The sequence below is a fragment of the Gopherus evgoodei genome, chromosome 4, assembly GCF_007399415.2.
Source record: "Gopherus evgoodei ecotype Sinaloan lineage chromosome 4, rGopEvg1_v1.p, whole genome shotgun sequence".
NCBI lineage: Eukaryota > Metazoa > Chordata > Testudines > Testudinidae > Gopherus > Gopherus evgoodei.
The window spans coordinates 30,018,258-30,042,737 of NC_044325.1; the positions used below are offsets into that span (position 1 = coordinate 30,018,258).

General features: G+C 44.0%; 1 protein-coding gene across 2 annotated transcripts in view; it reads left to right on the forward strand.

The window, feature by feature from the left end:
* The first annotated feature begins 8,583 nt into the window (after window positions 1-8,583).
* Window positions 8,584-24,480, forward strand: part of CLMN (calmin) — a 103,170-nt gene continuing 87,273 nt past the window's right edge. Inside the window, exon 1 of one of the 2 annotated variants that reach the window (XM_030558826.1) lies at window positions 8,584-8,650. In XM_030558826.1, coding sequence (XP_030414686.1) covers window positions 8,611-8,650 — 40 coding nt within the window. In that variant the 5' untranslated portion in view covers window positions 8,584-8,610. Of the gene's footprint in view, window positions 8,651-9,281; window positions 9,629-24,480 lie in introns of those variants that run through there. The other variant, XM_030558824.1, reaches the window with a different exon arrangement.

The window sequence follows — 24,480 nt, forward strand, 5'->3', positions numbered from 1 at the left end:
GGGTCTTACAGTGACATGTACCCATGTCATCTGATAATGAAATCATTCTCAAAACTGGTACTTTTCCATTTAGAAGGAGGGATGGGGACCCAGCGAGACAAAAGATTCCCGCCTTGTGCCAAACCTATAAAAGGAGGTGAGCAGGACAAAGTGGGGCCAGTCATGAGAAAACTACCTGAGAGGGCTGCTTGAGCTAACAAGGACTGTATGAGGGGAAAGGATTGGGCCCAGACTAAGAAGGAGTCTAGTCTGTGAAAGAAGCTTATTGAAACATCTCTGAGGGTGCAATATTGCCTGTAATCAGTTTCTTAATGTATTGGGCTTAGACTTGTGTGTTTTTGCTTTATTTTGCTTAGTGACTTACTTTGTTCTGTCTGTTACTACTTGAAACCACTTAAATCCTACTTTTTATACTTAAAGAAAAGTGATTTTATTATTAATAAACCCAGAATAAGTGATTAATACCTGGGGAAGCAAATAGCTGTGCGTATCTCTCTATCAGTGATATAGAGAGCAAACAATTTATGAATTTACACTGTATAAGCGTTATACAGAGTAAAATAGATTTAATTGGGGTTTGGATCCCATTGGGAACTGGATGTCTGGGTGCTCAAGATAGGTAACCTGCTGAGCTGTTTTCAGTTCAGTCTGCAGCTTTGGCGGCATGGACCAGACCTTGGGTCTGTGTTGCAGCAGGCTAGTGTGTCTGGCTCACCAAGATAGGATTCTGGAAGTCCCAAACTGGCAGGGAAAATGGGCTCAGGGGTAATTTCAGAACATTTTCAGCACAATTTCCAACCCCTAGGTCTGATCACCCAGATCCTAGGTCATGACAGTTTGAGCAGCCCAAAGAGACAGAAACAGGCTGTGCTGCTGGGATGGATCCATGAAGGCCAATGTCCCCATGACAGAGCTAGTGGAGGTTTTTCTGAGTCTACAGACTCAAATTAGTCCCTGTAGGCACAGACTGCAGCCTTGCATGTAAACGCCATACCACCAGCAGTACACATCCTTATGAACCAAAGCTCCTTATGCCTGACAAGTTTGATGGCAACTGCAGACATTTCTGTGGGTTATGAACCAATGCCAGCTCCTGTTCCTGCTGCATCCACAAACGTTCCCCACTGACTGTGCCAGGATGGCACTTATCTGTAGTCTGCTGTCTGGAGAAGCATTGCCATGTGCATCTCCTTTGCTTGAGAAGTCTAGTCCTCTCCTGGGACAGCTTGAGTTCATCCAGGCCATGTCAGTAGTTTTCGATGACCCAGACCATATGAAAACAGCCAAGGCCATAATCCTGACCTCGTAACGGGGAGTCCAGCTGGTGGCCAGCTATACTGTGTTCTTTCGGCATTTTGTGGCAGATACCAAATGGAACAAGGCCACTCAGTGCTACCACTTCCAGCTTGGCCTGCATAAATACACCAACACAAGCTGGTGTGGGTAAAACCCCCACCAGCCTGGATGTGTTTATCGACCTATGTATTAAGATTGATGACTGGCTATCAGAACAGTGGCAGGAAAGGAAGAGAAACACCCATTCTACGCCTCTTCCCATGGCCTTGACCAGCTGACTGCCAGTATCCCCCACCTCCATAGCCTGAACCTATGCAGGTTGACGCAGCCTGGCCTCCTCTCTTCAACAGTGAGAAGGCTCAGCACTGGGCATCAGGCATCTGTCTTTACTGTGGGGGGCCTTCTGTCTGGCAAATGGCCACGTCTGCATCTTGGTCAGGAAACACCAGTTCCCAGCCCGAATAGATGGGTCCAGCCTGGGCTGGTTATCTTCCCCTCAAGACCACATATGGTCTCCACATCTGTCCACTTGTACCCTAGCAGCAGCCCATCAACATCCAACACACCTTCTACTCCCTCTTTGTTTGTGATGTTCTGCCTTGTCAGAGGTTCCTGACCTGGGCAAATCCATTGATGGGTCACTCCTGTTCTTGGGTCCTGTCATGCATGAGACAGCAAGAAACCCTGCAGTTTGGTCTGGTGCATCCCCACATTCTCTGGTCATCCTTGGGATCACCTGGCTTACCTCTCATGACTCATATCTTCTGTAAGGATTGTGAGTTTGGTTCTGCTGATTGTTCTGCCAGCAGTCCTGCCTCCCTGAACCCAGGTTCAAATTGGAAGCTATTCACAGTTTGACCCTGAGGATGCGCTGCCCCTTTGGGGCTCTAGAATAATGGGAATAGACTGTGAAAACTCAAATATTGGCTACCCAAACAGTACCAGGAAATACCAGGACCTTGCAGACATTTTTGACAAGGGGATCGTGGACATTTCCCCACTAACCCCTGTCACTACGATTGCCCCATAGACCTCCAGCCAGGGCCCAAGATTCTATTTGGCCGTATTCATTCCCTGTTGGGGCCCAAGTTGGAGGCACTTTGAGACTGAACTCTGAGGCATTCATTCGCACATCCCCACCCCACTCAGGTGCCCCAACTTTCTTCTCTGTTTCCTTGAGTGGACTGTCAAGCTCTGAATAAGGCTATCATTTGGAACCAATACACTTTGCCACTCACTAATGAACTTTTCACAAGACTTCCTTCTGCAAGGATTTTCACCAAGCTGGACTTCTGTGGGGCCTACAACTTGCTCCGTACCCCAGTAGGGGATGAATGGAAGATGGCATTCCACAGCCTCTGTGGGCATTTTTAATACCTGGTGATGCCCTTTGGTCTATGTAACACTCCAGCAACCTTTCAGCACTTTATCCACAATGCGTTTAGGGACACGTTAGACCAATTTGTAGTGATCTATCTAGATGACATTGGTATCTTTTCTGAGAGCCGGGTCCTTCATGACCAGCATGTATGCTGGATTCTGGAGAGGCTTTGCCAAAACCACCTCTATTGTAAATTAGAGAAATGTGAATTTGATCGTAACATGATTGAATTCCTTGAGTATGTAATATCTCCTTATGGGTAAACTATGGATTCATGGAAAGTGTCTGCCATCGCTGTTGCCTCAAACCCAGGCCCACAGGTCCCCAGGCAGCACACAGGCCATGACTGCCTGCCATCCAGCAGCTCACCTGAATAATCAGGAAATGGTCCAGGGAGGGCTAGCGCAGAGAGACCTCCCCTCCACTCCCCCAAGTTCCCGATTGGGAGGAAACATCCAGCCCCTCGATTGGCTAAGGAGTACTATATAAGCTATGAAGTAACTACAGGAAGTTGTCTGAGCAACTAGAGAAATCCTTGTCTGGCTGCTATGGACCCCTCCTGCTTACCTGACTCTTGAGCCCTCCATTCCTGCTTGCTCCTGGATCCTACTTCCCTGCCTATTCCTGGTTCCTATCCTCCCAGCCCAGACCCCCGTCTGCTCCCAGTTCCTGCTGTCCTGCCCTATTCCAGGCCCCTGCTCTTCCACTTTGCCCCTGATGTTGTCTCCGTCACTGAACTTTGATTTGGTACCTGATGTTGTCTCCATCTTTGACCCCTTGCTTGACACCTGACTTCACCTCGGCTCTGACCTTCAGCTTGGTACCTGATGCTGTGTTTGGTTTTGATCCTCTTCTCTGCCCATTAGGCCTGACTCCTGCTCCAGCCACTAGGCATGACCCCCGCCATGCCCTGGTTATTGCTGGTAGCTCCCATTACAGCACTGCCCTGGAAGGGGAGCCAGTTCATCTGATCCCTGAGGCCCACTCCACCTTTGATCAGCTGAAGACCCTTCCAAGCCTTTCATCACAAAGGCTAATGCACTGAACTTCAGTATAAGAACAGTGTTATCCCAACAAGTGAGACCCAGTAGCCAGTTCCTCCCTTCTGCTTTCTAATCCAGAAAACTAAGCCAAGCAAAGTGGAACTATGACATCTGGGGCAAGAAGCTGCTTGCAATTAAGACAACTTTTGAGGAATAGCTTCATTTTTGTGAAGGAGCCCAATTTGCAGTCCAGGTCCTTATGTGCCATAAAAATCTGGAGTACCTCCATATGGCCCAAAACCTAAACCAGTGGCAGATGTGATATGATTTCATTGTGACATACTGCCCAGGTGCAAGGAATAGCATGGTAGATGGCCTGTCACGCAGGATAAACTTGCTGACTCCTGCATGATATCATGTTCAACCATCTTTAAGCCATCTAACTTGAACAGTGGACATGGACCTAACTCATTCAATCCCTGCTGCCATGCAACCCTCACCACTCAAACCTGCCAGACCTTGGATGATGCAGACACCCAGCCTGCTTCGGAGTTTTTAAATGTGGGATGGAATTTTCCACCGAGTGAGTGCATTTATGTTCCAGATGGCCAGCCCAGACTCACAGTTCTCGAATAATGGCATAATTCCCAGCTTGCTGGCTATTTGGGCCAAACTAAAGCCAGGTCTCCTTCAGCTCCTATGCACCCCTTCTTACCCCTGGTCTACTATAACCCGGGATTTCATAGTCAAACTACCTCACTCCTATGGATGTACAGTTGTTTTGGTCGCCGTCAATCTCTGACCAGGATGGCACACTTTATCCCCTCTTGCATCGTTCCCACTGCCCTGGAAACTGCGTGTTTCTTGAACACATCTTTCAGCTCCATGGACTACTGACTGGCATAGTGTTGGATTGAGGCCTAATGCTTGTCTCCCCTTTCTGGCAAGAGCTCTTCAAACTTTTGGAGGTAGAACTCCTCACCTCCTCTCCATATCATCCACAGACCAATAAGCAGGTGGATTCTCAAACAGTACATCCTGTGCTTCCTGAATTGCCACCAGGAGGACTGTGTCTCCCTGCTTCCATGTGTCAAATTCACTTACAACAAGGTGGTCCACGGCCACACCTCCATTTGGCTGAGTCCATTCTGCCCAATTATGGCTTCCACCCTCTGCTGCCCACAAGCTCCTGGGGTTCCTGCATCAGTGGACCTGGTCACCCATATGTGTCACATACAACAGGAGCTCATAGAACATGCAGAAACCACTAAACAGCTCTATTAGCAGTCTGCAGACGAGCCACCCCCAAACTAGCTATCAGGGATATAGTCTGCATGTCAGCGAGGGAATTTGTACCAATACAAATATAGCGGTTTAACTATGCCAATATCATTCTATTGAAATAACTTTCCAAGTAAACAAGTGTTTAGACACCCCTGCCCCAGGGATGACTATATTACAGCAGGAGCTAGAGAGCAGCCCAGAACTGGGAAGGCACAAAGGGGGTTTAAACCACCTTAGACCTCTCCCCCTTCTGTACTCTGGGCTATGAGTTCTCTGCTTCTTTTTCCTTATCAGGCCACCTTTAAATATTGACAATTATCTTTAACTCAGAATATAATCCACCAATTCATCCACAGGTAACTGATATTAAGCAAATAAACTTTACAGATATCTGAATTATGCATAGACACAGACTGCAGAATAAATTGAAAAGAGGTTCTGTAACATCAGTTCACCTAGAACACCCTGTTGTTGTTGTTGTTGTTAATATTATTTATCATAGTTCCTAGGATCCCCAGTCAGGGATCAGGCCCCCGTTGTGCAAGGTGCAGTACAAACTGATAGATTCCCCACCTTCCAGTGTGCCATCTTTTTTTAAAATAAACCTGACATTGTCCTTCAGATTCTTCCCCAGGTGTTTACAGTGTTGCCCAGCCAATCACAAAAGCCAAAGGATTTAATTAAACAGTAAACTGTTACCTTTAAAAATCAAAAGGAAATCAAGCTTATTAACTAAAAATGTCATCAGTTATTTGCCTAAAAGAAATATTCCAGTCCTTATTGCATGTTATCACTTTACTTGTTTAGTAAGCATGTAGCGCATTCATAGACTTTCTCTCCCACAAGTTCAGTGATTTTGAGTGTGAGTCACTTTTGGAGTGGTAATTATGGAAGACACACTGCTTTTATATTTTTTAAAAAATAAATGCAACACTGACCCACTCAGGGGAATCGGCAGCGGGGATCAAACCTGGGATCTTTGGAACTTAATGCACAAATCTCTACTGCATGAGCTAAAAGATGCATGAGTTATAAAATGCGTGTCTCTTAGCCAAAGCTGTAGCAGGCTCATAAATCTCTAGAGCAGGGGTTCTCAAACTGGGGGTCGTGACCCCTTGGGGTCGCAAGGTCATTACATGGGGGGTTGCGAGCTGTTAGCCTCCACCCCAAACTCCACGTAACCTCCAGCATTTATAAAAGTGTTAAATATTAAAAAATAATTTATAAGAGGGGTTCCACTGTGTGAAAGGGGTCACCAGCCCGAAAGTTTGAGAAACACTGCTCTAGAGAGCCTAGCCACCACTAGAGGGGGACGGAGTGCCACTCTGAGGAAGCAGGGGTTAAATAAGTTTCTAGCCCTCATGGTTGTTGGAGAAAATATGACCCTTAAAGGATTAAAAGCAAAAGGCAAATAAGAAGCCAACATTTTTTTTTAATCTCATTATTTTTTTAAGCCTCTCTCACAATTTTTCGGGACCTGACTCACGATTTTTCAATACTTGGGGTTGGCAATACTGTTTTTTGTCTCCTATCTGAATGGAACATACTTTCTGGTGCTAAATATCAGGGTCTTTAGTGACCATGTTGCTCTGAATCTTGCTTCCCTGAGCTGCCATATCAGGAGCAAATATCTTATCCTTGAAGACTCCACCTAACTCTGCCTCTCCCAATTTATCTGACCATGTCCCTTAATGTGTCACTCTCTATCCTCGCCCCGAACAATCTACTGCTCTCACAACCATCTCTGCTCTATTTTCAGTTGCATCCCTAACAGGGCTGCCCAGAGGATTCAGGGAGCCTGGGGCAAAGCAATTTTGGGGGCCTCTTCCATAAAAAAAAGTTGCAAAACTATAGAATATTATATTCTCATGGAGGCCCCTGTGGGGCCCGGGGCCTGGAGCAAATAGCCCCATTTCCGCCCCCTCCCTCCCTCCCTCCCCCTGGGTGGCCCTGATCCCTAAACACTGTGTATTTTGCCAGAGCTGTTATGCCAGGCCACTACCATGATCCTTCCCGAAGAGCCCCTTCTGCCTGATGCCTACAAGAAATGAGTCAGATGTTTAATTAATTAAAAATGGAACTAACATAAGGTATGTATCCCTTTCCCTATTACACTACTTCTGTTCTTTGTCCTTTTCATTTGTAAACTCCTCAGGGTAGGCTGTGTCATTACCAGGGGCGGCTCCAGGCACCAGCACACCAAGCGCGTGCTTGGGGCTGCAAGCCATTGGGGGCATTCTGCCAGTTGCCGTGAGGGTTGCAGGCAGGCTGCTGTCGGCGGCATGCCTGCGGAGGGTCCGCTGGTCCCGCAACTTCGGCGGACCTCCCGCAGGCGTCCCTGCGGAGGGTCTGCCGGTGCCGCAGGACCAGTGGACCCTCCGACGACAGCCTGCCTGCAGTGCTTGGGGCAGCAAAATGCCTAGAGCTGCCCCTGGTCTTTACCTACTCTAATCTAAATAATAATTATGCTAGTAGTCAGAGCTGGTTCTAGGCCCAAGTGTTGAGTGATTTCTTGGTATTTTCTTGTGATAAATAGCTTGCTTACTGGTTGCTGTGCTCATAAGTTAGCTTCCCCCCTCTCCCCATCTGATTTTCACTTAGGATAGGAAAAGTTGTTAGACCGGCTCTGGGAACAGTATGAGTCCATTCCAGAACTGGGTGAAACAGCCTGAGAGCATGGCGTCAATTTCTATCTGGCATCTCACAAGCACTTTAAAGTATTAAGTGATACAACCTGCAGATCCCAGTTCAATTATACTTAAATTTGCAAGTTCCAATACACTGATATTAAAATTTACAGATCCCAAGTCATTTATTAGTCCAACGAATCATACTCTACTAGTAGTAATTGGTTGTATTTGTAATTTCTTTTTTAAATTATTTAATGTTGTGGATTTGCAAGGAAAGCATAATAATAAAAACAATTCAATGTACAGATTAAATAATAAATATAAATATAAAGAAAATGTACCTGCTTTTACTATCTATTTAGGTTTTTATACAACAGCCATCACTGTGGTAATTAAACACCTCAATAATCCTAATGTCTCCTTGTCCAATAATTCAAATATGGGGCCACATGGCATGACAGGAAAAGACCATAAATGTCACAACAGACCACAAATAAAGCTCACCAGACTAGATGATAGAACACAAAAAATAAATTGTAATATTAATTATTCATTTTAATTTCTAGTGGTGATTATTTATTTAATACTGATCGGGAAAAATTTATTTTGCCTGACACTCCCACTCCCTTTTCTGCTGCAGATCTCTCCTGATCTGTGCAATTTACTTTAGAGGACTAGCCTCCCCACCATCTGAAACAGAAAAGAGCTTTATATTTCATCCAGGTCCCCTGCTGCCAGTGCAAGCAAACTGACTTTTGTAAAATGTCCAGTGCTGAGCGGGACCACAAATGATCGTACAAGGTCTTTTCCTTCTGATTTCTGTGTATCTGGGGGTGGGGGGAGAGAGAGAGAGAGAGAGAGAGAGAGAGAGAGAGAGAGAGAGAGAGTGTGTGTGTGTGTGTGTGTGTGTGTGGCGGGGGGTAGTGGAGACTCAAGCGTTGTTCTTCAAGTAAATGGCACAGATCAAGACAATTTTTAGCAGAGGAGACAGCATGTGACCAGTGCACAGGGATTGTCCTGATGGCCGTTCCCAGAGATGTCAGAAGAAGCCCTTTTGGGAGCACAGACCAGTTGGGGTAACTACTGCTTCCCAGTGGCTGCTGTGCCCGATTCAGCCCTGGATGCGCAATATCTACAGGTTGGAGGGTTACACGTGTTCGCTCCTCCCCGATCCTTCCTGTCGGTGCTGTTTTTCCGGTACTGGTCGGCGATGCCCCACAGGCACGCAGGGGTTTATTTATCGTGGGTGTGTGAATATCAGCTCCCCGGGCCTGGGCTTTCACTTCCTTTTGCATTAGCAGTGCCCATTCCTAAGTAGCATCTGGGCGCCCTGGGAGGCGGGGGGAGCCCCTGGGGGCTGGAAGGTGTTTGTGTTAAGTCCGTGTACCACGCCTGCTTTGCTTTCCAGCAAATACTAACCAGGTGCCTCTTTCCAGGCGGGCATCTGCTTCCCACCGCTGCCCAACCTGCGGCTGCGTCAACACAGCGACACAAGGCGGCATCACAATATGCAACTTAGAGACCTCCGACTTCAGCGCGAGCCATAAAAACTTGATCCGGCCCCGGGGCTGCTCAGAGCGGACCGCCAGCCCGCCGGCCCCTTGCGGAGAGGGGCAGGGAGCGGCGTGGGCGCCTCGGCTGGGCTCCCTTCCACCCCCGTCTCCTGCTCCCCCCTCGCTGTGGGCTTGCGCCGCGCTCCCCTTTCCCTGCCCCTGTTCCGCGGGGGGGCTCTGCTGGGCTCCCCAGCCCCCTCCCCTGTGCGCAGGGGGCTCGGCTGGTCCCCGCGGCGCAGCGCCGTGTTGATCCCCTTGCCGGTCTCCCTGCCCCCCAGCCAGCGGCTGCTCCCCCGCCCCCAGCCTCTCCTCCGGCGCGCTTCTCTCTCCTGGCTCCAGACCCCCGCTGCGCGTGTGTCTGGGGGGGGATCCCCGTTTCCCAAGCAGCGCTGTGTCCGCCCCCACCCGCCTGCTCCTCCATGGCAGGGCACGAGTGGGACTGGTTTCAGCGAGAGGAGCTGATCGGGCAGATTAGCGACATCCGAGTGCAAAACCTCCAAGGTAAATATCCCTATATTGCCCCCCCCCATGTTGTGCTCTCAGCTGGATTCAATCTGGGGCTGAGAAAACTCCTGTTCCGTCTCCCTCTCCCTCTCCCTCCTGCCTGCTCAGTTCAGGCTGTGCGCTGACCTCACCGTTTCCTTTGATCTGGCTTGGGAGACAAACGTGTGTGTGGCATTTGTGCATTGGATCGGGGCGCGCACGGGGCTCCCTCGGGGGCTGGGCAGGGAGGGGAGGGGTGATTGCTGGGCGGGGGGGGGTATCAGATTTGTATTTAATTTTATTTCCTGCTTTGCTTGGGACCTGCAGAAGGAACCTCTGTATTGGCGGGGAGAAGGGGAGGACAACAATGTGTTAGTGCTGGACTTTCACGTTCGGACAGGTTAGATAAATGGCACAGTACAAAAGGGGGCAGTGTTATGGCACCCATGGCAGTGGTGAGATCTCAAGGGTGGATAAGTTTCTGTAGTACGGTGCAGGGGGCACCTAGCCTGGCTCTGTCATTGAGGGATCACCCTAAACGAAAGACAGCCTGGACAAAAATCACAGCAAGAAATGATCAGGCTTTTCACTAGGGGAAGGAAACAAGCGAGAAAGGGAGGGCAGTGTGTGTACGGTAGAAAGGGGGCTGGGAAAGTTGCTGAGGTGTTACAGTAGGTTGTTACTTTCAAGCAGTGCTTCCTTCACTACCCAGTCACATTCCTGAAGGAGTCACAGCTGGCTAATGTCCTCTTCCTTTGGGGAGGACCTACATTTTGGGAGGGCTGGAAGTCTCAGTCTGCCAAGGTTTCAAACCGGGGGTAAAGACCCAAAAGGAGAGGCCCACATTCTGAACTGCAGAAGGATAACAGGGAATCACTCTGACAGAATGCTGGGGCTCTTTTGTTGGAACTCTGGATAAAAATAGCCGTAACCTTAATGTAAAGTCATTCATTTAGATAATAATTAATAAACAGTGAGCTAACACTGTGTTTTGGGAGGACAGAGATCGTAACAAAATCTGATTCTGCATTGTTGGGGTATGTGGGAACTTTGCCTTTGACTTCAATTGGAGTGTATTCAAAGTGTTTTTGGGGCAAATTCTGCTTGGTTGCCCTGGTGTAAAATTTGGAGTAACTCAGCTGAAGTCAATACTGTCGCTTCTGATTTACACTAGTGTAACAGTACAGAATTCAGCCCACCATCTGATAAAAAAAGGTGACATACCTCCTTGTTAGCTACTGTTAAATAAGCATAGGCAGAGCTGATACACCGACTATCAGATATTTTTGCTATCTTTCTGTGGGACATACTAGCTAAACTGAGATATAACTATTACCGTTAAATAGTACAGCCCCGATAAACTGTTTTCTCCAAAGTTATGTTTGCCCCTTTCCAACTACCCATGGTTGGCAGAGATTATGTAAACTGATGTAACAATAAAGAACAGCATTAAACTGAGATATAAACTCTGTCTTGGTTTGTAGGCCATTATTTCTTGCTGTTGATGCCTAATGATATGAAAGTAATACATGTTGGAAGAGACATTGCATTTGCTGGAAGGTGGTTTTATTACATAATATACTGTATTTAATCTACCTGGGAGGAGACCAAAATCAGCCTTTCTGTTAACTGTCCATTTGTGGAAGTGCAGGTGAATTTTAATTAGAGATGGACTCTTCACAAAATGGTGATCTGCATCTTGAACACTCCAATATTCAGATTTTGAATTTATTCAAACTTTGGGGGGTTGTGGTTGAATCAGTCTCTAGTTTTAGCAATCCTTCATTACAACATAATTGCAGTATTTCACCCACTCTTGGTCATCTCTCTTCCACTGACGATTAACATGAACTATCTGAACCCATTCCCCAAAAATCCCCTGAATGACTCAACTTTATAACTATCTGCTGATTATATACAGCAAGATTTTACCCTAAAATTCACTGATGTATTTTTGAGGAAAAGATTCCATAAAAGAAAATTAATTAAAAATGTATCACCCCTTCTTTTCTTTACCTCTTAATCATTTGTTCAAGAATGAATTAAATTTCATTACCCTCTGTGAAACTTGAAGATACAGAGACACACTGTTCTAGAGAGCCTCTCTCTTAAAATTCCTACAGTCCTGCAGAGGAATAGCCTATCCCGCAGGGCAAATTTCATTGGATAACACTGAGTTCATGAAAAACCACATTCCCTTCTTACAATATAAGAGGAATTCTGAATATTAGTTATCATCTCACTGCATGTACCACTATAAGATATTTGAAATACATGTCTTACCTTAGCTATTAAAGGGGGAAAAGGCATCAGATGAGGATATGTACAATGTTGTAGTTCTAGAATAAATAATAACACCTAGCACTTATATGTTACTTTTTAATCATAGATCTCATAAAACTTTATAAAAGTGAATAAGAATTATTCTGTAAAAGCAGCAAAGAATCCTGTGGCACCTTATAGACTAACAGACGTTTTGGAGCATGAGCTTTCGTGGGTGAATACCCACTTCCTCAGATGCATGAATTATTCTCTACATTTTACAGATGGGGGGAACCTGTCACTCAGAGAGTTTAAGAGACTTGCTCAGCATCACCCAGGAACTCAGTGGCAGATCCAGGAATAAAGCCCAAGGCCTGGACTCTCAGAGATACTTAGGTGCCTACATTACATTGATTTCAATGGGAATTAGGTGCCTAAATAATTTTGAGGATCAGAACCTGAGTCTCCTGCCTTTCAGTCTAGTGCAGGGGTTGACAACCTTTCAGAAGTGGTGTGCCGAGTCTTCATTTATTCACTCTAATTTAAGGTTTCGCGTGCCAGTAATATATTTTAATGTTTTTAGAAGGTCTCTTTCTACAAGTCTATAATATATAACTAAACTGTTGTTGTATGTAAAGTAAATAAGGTTTTTAAAATGTTTAAGAAGCTTCATTTAAAATTAAATTAAAATGCAGAGCCCCCCGGACCGGTGGCCAGGACCCGGGCAGTGTGAGTGCCACTGAAAATCAGCTCCCGTGCTGCCTTTGGCATGGGTGCCATAGGTTGCCTACCCCTGGTCTAGTGCAATATCCACTGTAACATGCTGCCCAGCTGAGAATACATTTTTTTTAAAAAGGGCAAGATGCTGATTTGAGTTTCAGGGGTCTGAGAAGAGAATTTGGCCCTCCGTTTATAAATCTCAGTTCTGTCCAAATCTAAAATTTTTATAAAGCACCAGTACTATTTTAGTTGCAGAACCTATAAAGACTCCTATCATTATTCTAAAGAGTTTATGAATATTTATAAATATTTGTGGAGTAGATACACTGTTTCAATCTGTATTGATACATATATTGTTTATTTAAGTAGGCTTTATCTTTTTTTCACATTGGGATGCATGCTTTTATTGTAGCAAGGCTTAAAAATGATTTGAAATATTTTGTGCCCAATCTTGGCTTCACTGAAGTGAGTGGGAGTTTAGCCCATAACTTCAAATGCCCTCTCATGCTGTTTCACTGCTGAAGAGTTATTTTCTTTTTTTAAATAGCTAATGTAATTCTTGCAATTCAACTTTATTTTGAACCTTTGTAGTTCTGATGTAACTAAACTGTGAGATTTTGATCTCACAAACTATCTGAACTCTGCACTTATAGTTCATGATTTCATCAGAATCTCTCTCTCTCTCTCTCTCTGGTTTTATAATTCGCTGTAATGTAATTTACATGTTACAAATCCCTGTGTAAATTAAAATTGCTTGTAGGCCAAGCAGTGCTTAATCTGTAATTAAAAGGGTGTTGGGGCCCAAGCAATTTTTTACTTTCATAGATACAGCAAGCCCAGAGGTACCGGGGCTATGAACTGCCAAGCCTAGAGGTGCTGGGGCTATGAACTGCCAAGGCTAGAGATGCCGGGGCTTAGCCCTGGCATAAATTAAGCACTGAGGTCTTGCCAGTTACTGGAACTGATCTGCTCTCCTTTTATGAAACTTTCTGCAGTGTTGTGGTTCCAAAATGACTCTCAATTTATACATTGGTATGAGAGCAGAATTAGGCCTGATAACTTTACACTTCTATTAAAAATTGATTGGCGTAGATTATAGTGTGTTAACATTCTTGCTTTTTTACTAAAAGATTAAAACTAACACAGCCATTGGTGAAAGCTGCTAACTACTGTGACTACTGAAACATGGTATATAAGAAAATAAATGCCAGTTTTAAAAATGGAATCGCCAGCTGGATGTTTAGACATGGTCATATGCTGATGGGTTTTTACTTTCCCTTTTTATTAAAAACTCCTATTTTCAATGTTTTAAAATAGGAAGTAATAGTAAAAGGCCATCTCAGGTAAATTCTGCTAAAAGCTACAAGAACATTTTCCATTTTAGATAAGAGAACCAGGAGTGATTTCAGGGCATAGACTCAGAAAAGTGACCATCTAAGGGAAAGAAAAAAATGTGGAATAACTACCAGGCTTGTTGACATAGAAATCACTGAAGCGTCTCTCTCCTTTTTTTTTTTTCTTTTTTTTTTTAATGATGCAGCTAGGTGCCTTTGATATATTTATATCCTTGTGCTATTTGCTTGGTTCATAAATTTTCTGTACCATATTCCTCTAAACACCAAAAAGAAAAGAAAAAAAATGCACTGAATGTCTGAGTACATCATAAAGCGGTGGAATGCTCAACAATTAATTTTCAGCCAAGAGAAGATTATTTTTATCACAATAACAGCAAGAACATTTTGTTACAACATATGAATTTTTTAACATCTTCCCAACAGGAAGGTTAGTTTAGGCATATTCAAAAATGGCCATATGAGTGAGTGTGCTCATTTGCCTAGCTTTATTCACTAGAATGAAGCAACATCTGTTAAAGAAAACAATTCCTGAAAGAATATTTTTTACTGTGATTCAGTGCTCTGTAATAGTCTGAGTAATATATATTATACTGTACACTTCTTTCCCTACATTAGCTAGAATGATATACGTAGAGAAGGACACTTCTGTAGTCAGAGGTTTTATGCACCTTTAGGAAGTTAGTACTATAGCAGTTATTGAAAACTGTGCTCTTCATTTCTTGTGATTTTAACACTCTGTACGACTCCGGGGTAGTAGAGTTCTATGGTTGTTAAGACGTGAGATGAGTGTACCAGAATCAGAATGCATGGGTCCCTTTCCTCACTGTGCCACTGATTCAGGTTCTGATTCAATTGAAATCCATGGGAATCTTTCTGTTGATTTCAGTAGGCTTTGGGTCAGGCCCTCAGTGTCTAATTTTGGGAAAGTCATTTAGAGCCATGTTTTCAAGGGTCCACTAATTTTGGGTGTCTCATGTTTTGAGTACTCAACTTAAGACCTAGGACCTGCTTTTCAGAAGTGTTGCACACCCACAATCCCAGTTTTAGCCAATATGAGCTTCAAATGACCAGCACTTCTAAATAATGCGGCCATATGTGTGTCTCAAGTCAGAAACCTAAAAAGAGAGATTTTCAGAATTAGTGGATTGTTTTTTAAAATGTTGACCTCTCTGTCTCTTTGTTTACCAATATGTATATTGAGTATAATAATACCTACAATGGTCACCATTAAAAATTGTTGCCTTTTTGTAGTTATTACTCTTATAGCAGTGTGCATTTCAGATATAGGGAATATATCTCAAACAGATTGAAATCAGGTTACTCAATTTGGATAAGTTCTAAGTAACTGCTGGCAGAGTGAAGCACTCAGTGGGAGTGAGAAATCTGGGACTTAATGTTTGTAAAGTGCATTGGAAACCATGGATGAAAAGTGCTGTAGAACTGTGAATTAATTTGGTTTTTGTATGGACTAACAATGTTAAGATGCACCTCTTAACCTGTGAAGGCCTAAATGTGGAACATAGTGTCTGACAAAGACCCAAATTGAGAGATTAAAAATAAGTTAATGCAGGAAATATAGAGTTTAGCGGATTAATTCCTGTATTGTAAATATCTCTGTATCCTCAATTTCTTAGTTTCAGCTGTAAACATGAAGGAAGAGCACATCTGTATGGAATGTAGGAAACTATGGCATTAAAAAGAGTGAAGTCTCTCAAAATGAGAGACAAATAAGCAGTGGGAGTTAAGAGAAAGGTAAAATCGCACGTTTAATTACTCATTAGCCAGGAATTGACAAAATCCAGACCTCTTTGTTCCAAGTAATCCAAAAGACAGAGGGCCTGATTCTCCATTCAGTTACATGTAAAACTGGTGTCCTGTCTTCTGTACTGGGCCATGGATTCAATATTTATTCACAAGGAGGAATGTGACCTGCTTAGGCACCAGTTCCACAAGGTACCTAAGGATGTGGCTAACTTTTTGCATGAGGCTATTCAGCTGATGATAGTCCCCAACACCATGTCCTATTTCTTTCCATGTAGATTTTTCATACAAATTTTGACAAGGCCCAGCCCCACTCACTTGTCTAATGAGACCTGATGAGGTCACACACCTAGGTAGTTTGGCTGTAGTTAAAAGGACAGTTTGAAAGTCACATTTTTAAACAACAAATGTTGTTACAAAGCTCAAAGCACCATATTAAAACTGAAAGGGATTTAGAAAGCTAATTTACTTGTCACTCTTTCTGCTATTTTGATTTTTTTTTTTTTACATTTCTAGTTAACTTGGACAAAAATGCAGACCAGTGAATTTCAATTACATTTAAAGACAACTGCGAGGCTACTTTACTTCCTTGTTCTCAAAAACAACTCTACATATTTGTATTTGCAAACACTAAAAAGGAACGTTTAAAAAAACTTTGGAATTAAGGGAAAGCCCCTAAATTTGGTGCTTTATTTGACCTAAAATTGTCCTTTCAAATACCAGTGTGATTATGTGCAATGATGATCAAAGTCACAACTATTATAGGGCAGATGTTAAGGGCAAATCAGAAGAAGGAATGGGAGGAAAAAAAGAGCCACAGAATATTATCTTTCACTTCATTTATAAGTCAAATGGATTTTCAAAATTCACATATTATGGAGAAAAAATACCAGATAAGCAGTCACATATGTATCAAGGAGAGTGTGGTAAATGATGTCACTGGAACATTTAGATAAGTAACAGACATATGATATACGGTTGCTTATCTCCAGGTAAATACTGTGAATGCAGATTACTATAATGATCACTGGAATTGTAGAATGGATTTGACTTCATCATAATTGTTGCATATTTCTGTACAAACGGCTGAGCTACATTGTAGAGCTCAGTTTGAGGATTTAAAGTAACAGTCACAACTTTAATCATCCTCTTCCAATGCTGCTCATAACAGCAAAAGCCAGGATTTCTGCAGAATGAGAGCTTATGAGGGTGTAATTCTGATTCCACAGTCAGAAATCCTGTCAGAGATCCTGCTGAACCTGAAAAGATGTGATCAATAATATTTAATGGGGATTGCGATCTCTGCACACAATACCAATTGATGGTAGGACTCAAGATGTAATCATTAAAATAGTATAGTGCTTAGGGAATGCTCCTAGCTGGGCTGAACTAATATTGACATACACAAACAATATTAAGGGCCTGATTCTGGCTTCACAAGGCTTTTACAGGAGTTCCTCCTGATTTACATTAGTATAGTTCAGAGCATAATAAAACCCAGTGACTCTATGAAGAATATTGAATTCATTTCTATACCCTTCATATTACAGTCTTGCAGATCTATTTATAAAATATCTGCATAACCTCTCCCTCACAAGATTATGATCACATTGAAATATTTGTATTTCAAGATGGGTATTTTTCTTTTAAAGGTGGCTTGTTTGTGGATAACCTGGATCTCAGATCTGGTCAGCTGCCAAAAATACTGTATATACTCGATCATAAGCTTGTTTGTTTAGAAGCCGACCTCCCTCCCCCCAAGATGGATAAGTAAAAATGGCAAATTTTTGTGACTCATTCATAAGCCGACCCTATAATTCAGGGGTCGGCAAACTTTGCCTCCTGGCCCATCAGAATAAGCCACTGACAGGCCGAGACTGTCTGTTTACCTCGAGCGTCAGCAGGCATGGAGGTAAACCTAAGTAAACAAAATGTCCCAGCCTCCCAGTGGCTTACCCTGATGGGCCAGGACAGGAACTGAAGGGGAAATTTGACGGGGAGAAGCTGGGGGTCAGGGGAATAACCCCTGTGACCACCCCCCACATGACCCCAACCCTAACCTGGGACTTCCCCACATGACCCCTCCCCGTGTACCCCCTTCCTGCCCCACTCCTAGCCTGGGACCCCCACACTCTCCCCATTCCATCCCTTCCCACCTTACTTGGGGTGGGCCGGGGAGGATGTCTCTGGCCCGGCTGGAGCTGCTCCGACAGGCTGTGGCCATGCCACCCAGCCTTCCAGCCTCAGACCTGCAGCTGCTTTGGAGGCTGGGGGAGAGCAGCGTGGCCAAAGAGGAGAGACTGTGGCCCTGCCTCTTTTCTTCTGTCTCTGCTGGCTGTGCTGCCTCTCCTTACCCCTTCTGTTGGGGGCGGGGAGCTGTGTCCCATTTGTCCTCCCCATACCTGTTCATAAGCCCACCCCCTTCTCTGACGCTTCCCTTTTTTACTAAAATAATTCGGCTTATGAACGAGTATATACGGTATATTGTTGTCCCAATTTTTTATCTTGACATAATTAACCATGTGAGTGGAGGAGGAACTTTGCAAACTAGCAGACTGGGCAGGCAAATCCTTCACTTCTGCTCTTTAGTATCATTTACAAAGAAAGTAAGGTGGAACACCTGTTTTACATGGAGCCTCTGGTGAATTTCCTGGTTAGTCAGGCCCCAGTCCTACAGTTTGATCCAGGTGTGTGGATTCTGGTACATGTGACGAGCCTCACTGATTTCAATGGGACTCCACACGTATCAGCCCTTTCTGAGTTCGGTTAAAATCAGTGGAGTTCTTCACAGGCATAGGGTCCTGCTGAGGTAGATTGTAGCAGTGAGGTTTCAATATGCACAGGGATTTTAAATACAAGATCAATACCTTGTCTGGTGGGCAGTTAGGAGTCTAACTTGTTGGATTATTCAGCCCCAAGTTATTATATTTCCCTTGTCTGTACCAGGCCTGTGGTTGTGCCAGGCAGTAAAATTCTTTAGCTTTTGACACTTTGAATACTGGGGGCCTGGTTCAATGTCCTTGTTGCAGGCTAGCTGCACTTCTTTGTCTTCCTGGTCTGTCTGAGTGCACTCCCTCTGGGGTCAGGCCTTGTGCCTTTTCTATCCTGTGATAGAATTCCATAGTTCTCTCACTCTTAGACCAGACTCTATGTCACGGTACCCTTTGTATTGACAATGCTTACTGAGTTCTAGCACCTGTGGTTCTTCCTTGCAGGAGTCTGTAACTAGCGGTGAATAGAGTTATCGGACAGCCTTCTTAAACCAAAATATTGTTTATCTTGTAGTTGGAACAAAGTATTTGAAAACAACCAACGGTTGACATGGGTGTCTACCTTACCCAAAGGCTTCCCATCCCCTCCTGCTGGTAACCTAGCTTCTTCAGACACTACAGCAGAGTGTTGAGTGTCTCCAGCTGGTTCTCCTGAATAACTCCTCCACCCTCTTGAGAAAATGTTCTTTTATTTTTTTTTTTTTTAATCTGCCATAGTTATTTTGATATCCAGTGTGCATGGGCCTTTTCCTATCCTGGTGCTGTCTCTTAACAACTCTCTACTGTTGCTAAGTGATGGTTTAGTTTTAGCCATTCCTTTTCCTTCATGCCGGTTTTTCCCCCTATGGTCCTATATTAGGAAAAACCATATATTCATTCAGTAAACATCCCAATGGCCAGGTCAACATACAGGATTCATCAATTAATTACTACAGAGCAGCTCCAATTCAGTCACAGCAGCTACTTCCATTGATTTCAAGGGGCTTTTGATTAAGCTTTGTGTGTGCAACCAAAGTGTAGCTACTGCATGGATTCTATTCATTTTGTGCACTGAAGGGTACATATAATCCTATGCCATTTCCATCTTGGTCATTGTAAAGAAACTCCCTACTGATATCAGTGGGTGTTCTGCAGATGAAGTGAGGGTAGAATATGTTTAGGGCCCAATTCTCCTCTCACACTGGTGGAAAGATGGAGTGATTCCACTATCAGTTGGGTTACACCAGTGGAAAATCAGTGTGAGTGAGAGGAGAACCAGGTCCCCAATGTTCAAAGTCCTTTAAAAATTAAAGTATCCATTGGTGCATGGTTAATTCTGTTAAAAAACTGATTCCCTGTTAGAATGGTCCTTACTACACAGTGCTTTCTAGCTTTTATTGGCATTCGTTATAAATTCTTTCTTATTGACATGAACTGTGGTTATAATATTTTATTTATAAACGTTCTATATTTATTAATTTATAAAGTCCCCACTTCAGAAATAGTATCTGGGACTCTGCATATAAGGATCAAAAATTAAATCTATTTAGGCTGAGTGCCCAGAGACAGTAGCAAGACAAGCAAAGTGGGCAAGCAGGAAAAAATCTTCTTAAAGGGAAGAGCCACTGCAAAGAGGAGGGACACCAAATTGCCCTAACCTATACTGACTCCAACAGGGAGACCTCCTCAGTCACAGGCTTGAAGACAGTTCAACACCTTCACTTCCATAGACGGGGTATTTGAACCGAAAAGACCCTGCCCACTTAAGCTAGAACTCTGGGACAGTGAGGATGGATAACCCACTGACCTGGGGTGGCTTTTAGGGAGAAAAGGAGATTTTGGAAGTTAATTCTTAAGTACCTCTGGCTTAGGCTATTAAAATAATATCCAAAATATCTCTGGTTTTCTGAGATGGTGCAGAGTGTAGTGGATTAAGCACAAGCTAGGGAGTCAGGAGAGCTTCTTGGGGCCTTGCCCAGGTTCTGCTGTGACTTGCTGTGTGGCCTTGGGTACCTGTCTGGCTCAGTTTCCCCATCTGCAATATGATTATTATAATTTCCTGCCACATAGAGGTTTTGTAAGGATTAGTTAGTTAATATTTGTAAACGTGTTGAAGATATAAGGCACTGCACTAAGTGTTATTCCTTGGAGAATTTGGTGAGTGGTGCAAAGTGTAAACTCTGATATTCTAGTAGAACATTATCTGCTAACTGAAGTATAACCCCTGGAGACTTAAAATTCCACCTGTCCAGCAGGGCATTTCCTGCCCTTAAGGTTCCACCTGTTGGGCCAGGGATTTACCGGGCCTGCTTCTATTGTAAATCCTGAGAGGCTTCAGTGGAGTAAGTTGGAATTTACACCACTGTAACTAGGAGCAGAATCTGGCCTCTGCCCTTAAAATGCCATCTGTCAGCAGCGGATTTCCTATCCTTGATGGTGAATTACATTGAATAATATTCAGTTCTTGTTTTTTTCTTTATAAAAGACCCTTCCTTATGGCAGGACAAGGCATCATTTTGAAACGTTGGGATTCTTGCATGAGCTGTTCCTTTTTTCTCAGTTTTTGAAACACATTTGTTTAGAAGGACATAAAGTTGGAAGGTTAAAAAGAGTTTTTGTTCTGTTCCCTTATAGGAGTTGATACAGTTATTGACCTTGGCTGAGACAGGATTGAGTATGAATTTTTGCTTGGTAGGCAGAATTTCTTCTTCCTATGACAGACAGTGCTTTGAAGTGTTTAATTCTGGCCTCTGAAAACTTGCAAATACTATGGATTTATCAGAAGGATCAAAAGAAAAAGGAGATCTAATTGTCTTCAAAAAATGTGTATCAAAAGGAGGCACCGTGTTTTGGTTGCTAATACAACTAGGCAGCAGTGTTAAATGTCTACTGTGTAATGCTTCACTTGATGGTAGAAATGTCACTTTATCACAAATATATTGTAGTTTCAGAATCTCAAGTTTGCATCAGTTCCATTACTGTAAGTCAGGAAATAAACACGCCCCAGGGATGATATCCTGTATCTAAAAAGAAAGGAAAGCACTGCAAAAATAGTGCTCTATACGCCACAACATGACCAGGAGGGACCAGCTCTTGAGACCTGCAAAGTCAGTTTCCGTGTGTCTCCTGACTTTTGAGCAGGGCCGCCCAGAGAATTCAGGGGGCCTGGGGCAAAGCAATTTTGGGGGCCCCTTCCATAACAAAAAGTTTCAATACTATAGAATGCTATATTCTCGTGGGGGCCCCTGCCCCACTTGCCCCTCCACCCCCAGGCGGCCCTGCTTTTGAGTTCTTTGCATATGTGGTGGCATTAGAGTGGTGGCCTTGGGGAAAACCACATGGAAAAACAAGGGACAATGCTTTATTTTAAGGGATATTTTAGGGAAACACCATTTCCCCTAACTTACCGTGTATTTTTCTCTCAAGTGTACATTTCTACTGCACTCAGGTATACAATGCAATTATGATAAGCTTCAGTTTAATGCTTAAAATGATACTTATCAGTTTTAATACATTTCATTCCATCTTTGTTTTTTAAAATCAATTAACAAAACTCTTTACGTGTACAATTGAAATTGCCTTTAATTTGAAGCTCAGCCTTAACAGAATCAATAATTAGCTGGGTTCTGCAATCTGTTCAAGGTCTGTTTACACAAGGAAAATAAATTTTGTGACCATGACTCCTACGGTGACCAACCCTCACTTATTTTGAGGGGTGTCTCTTGACTCACTTCATTCATTGATTTGTTGCATAAGTGAGGGAAGGTTGAATCTAACCTGTGCAGAGCAGTACTAAGCAATGTAAATGTTGATGAAAACTTATTTTCGAGTGTAGAATTCAGCCTGAGAAACCTAGTGTTTTGACAAAAACTAACCACAAAACTAAAAAAATTAAGAGTTCTCCTGTGCACTGAATTGCGCACCTGAAATAAAAATCATGGATGTGGTTACTTGTTTGAGACTTTGCTTGTTAAAACATCATGTTAAATATTCAGAAGTTTTTGCACCCCAGGCCTCTGTTTTTGCAATTGTAACACAGGTAAGGAAATGCTAGGAGGAATTTAGAAAACTTCTGGAAAGGGAAAGGTTCACTAATGGCTAAGTAAACTGCAAACGTTTGCCACATATGGGCACTGATATATTGTATTGCAATGAAGGGTCAGTGAGTTCTGTGTACAGGGGAAAGAGTTTCAGAGTAGCAGCCATGTTAGTCTGTATCCGCAAAAGGAACAGAAGTACTTGTGGCATCTTAGAGACTAACAAATTTATTTGAACATAAGTTTTTGTGGGCTACAGCCCACTTCATCAGAAGGAATGAGGCTTTGAAACATGGTAGCCAACTTCTTCTCACAATTTCTTAAAACTTGTGGAATTTATTATGTTAATTCCTCCCTCAAATGCAGAAATGGAAATAATATTATCATCCTGGTTCATTCAAAGACTTTGCTTCAGCAGCTCAGGCTGCGTCAGCTGCTATGCTTTGGGACCTGTTAAGTCCTTGACTGTTCTCTGATATTTTTGGTGAGCCCAAAGAATCATCTTGCTGCCTATCCTACAGCTAGCTGTTGAGTGGGTTGTTTTCCATGCATATTCAATCCTTGGTCTTTATGCTGAAAATGCCAATTTACTCTGAAACTTGTGGTGTAGGCACCTGTTTACAAAGAACTGGGCTGAGACCATTAAGTGTTATCACTCCGGCCACCAGGCAGCCTGGAGAGATGGGTGCTCAGTCCAAGCCCGGAACACCCAACCCCACTCCAGAGCCCGCCCCCCCAGCTGGAGCCCTCACCCCCTCCCACACCCCAAACCCCAATTTCATGAGCACTCACGGCCCGCCATACAATTTCCATAACCAGATATGGCCCTTGGGCCAAGAAGTTTGCCCACCCCTGGTTTAAAGGTTAGAAGATGTTAATTGAGTGTCACAGATCCACAAGTCTGGTCTATGCCCCAGCCTATAACCAGTCCGTTGGGACTGACCCTTTTCTTGTGCTGGGCCCCAAGGACCCACACAATTCTACGGGGGCAGGCCTGTGGCCTCCAAGTATTTGTCTACACAGCAATTAAACACCCATGGCTGGCCCAGGTCAGCTGACTTAGGTTTGCGGGGCTTGGGCTGCAGGGCTGTAAATTGCTGTGTAGACGTTCAGGCTAGGACTGGAGCCCGTGCTCTAGGACCCTGTGAGGCGGGAGGGTTCCAGAGCCCAGGCTCCTGCCTGAACCTGAATGTCTCCACAGCAGTTTTTAGCCCCACAGCCCAAGCCTCACGAGCCTGCGTCAGCAGACCTGGGCCAGCCATGTGTTGTTTATTCTACTGTAGATGTACCCTAAGACTCCGAGACCAGCATCCCTCTCTCTCTCTCTGTGGCTCTCTGCAGCAAACCCAGCCAAGCAAGACTCCCATGGGAGGCTTGTACTGTACTCCAGGGCACAATGCTCCCAGTGAGTATTTACAGCGACACAGGCAGCCTTTTCCAAGGAGTTAACAATTTATTAGTCACTTGGGATTCAGAACCTGAAAATGCTTCAGTTAGCAGTGAGAATCAAAGGTTATGCCATAGCCATCCTGGCCAAGCCAGAGCAATCAGCCAGCCAAGCTGGTATGGACCCCATTTCTGTCTCTTTCTCCATGTCTGTCTGTCCTTAGTCCCGGTGAGAGCCCTCAGTCCCTCCAGGGACTGCTCTTATTCTTATACCTGCCACTAGAATCCTTTTCCTCCCTCCCCCTCGCCCCCCACACTTTGTTCTCCAGCTCAGTTCACATATTCTGCCAGATGAGGTTTCCTGCTTTTAGGTGTTGATTGTTCAGTGGGGAAAGAGGAGTTGTCATTGTTGTTCTGGATTTTGGTGGGTTTCAACCAGTTCTTTAACAACACAGTCATTCCACCCAGACAGTCAGGTGACAGGCAGACCTCATGTCTCCTGGGCAGTTGCAGGGGCAGTGTTAACCCTTTTGCATACACTGGGTAGCAATGCAAAATACAGAAGGAAACTTAGGCACGCATAGGGTTCATAAAAATAT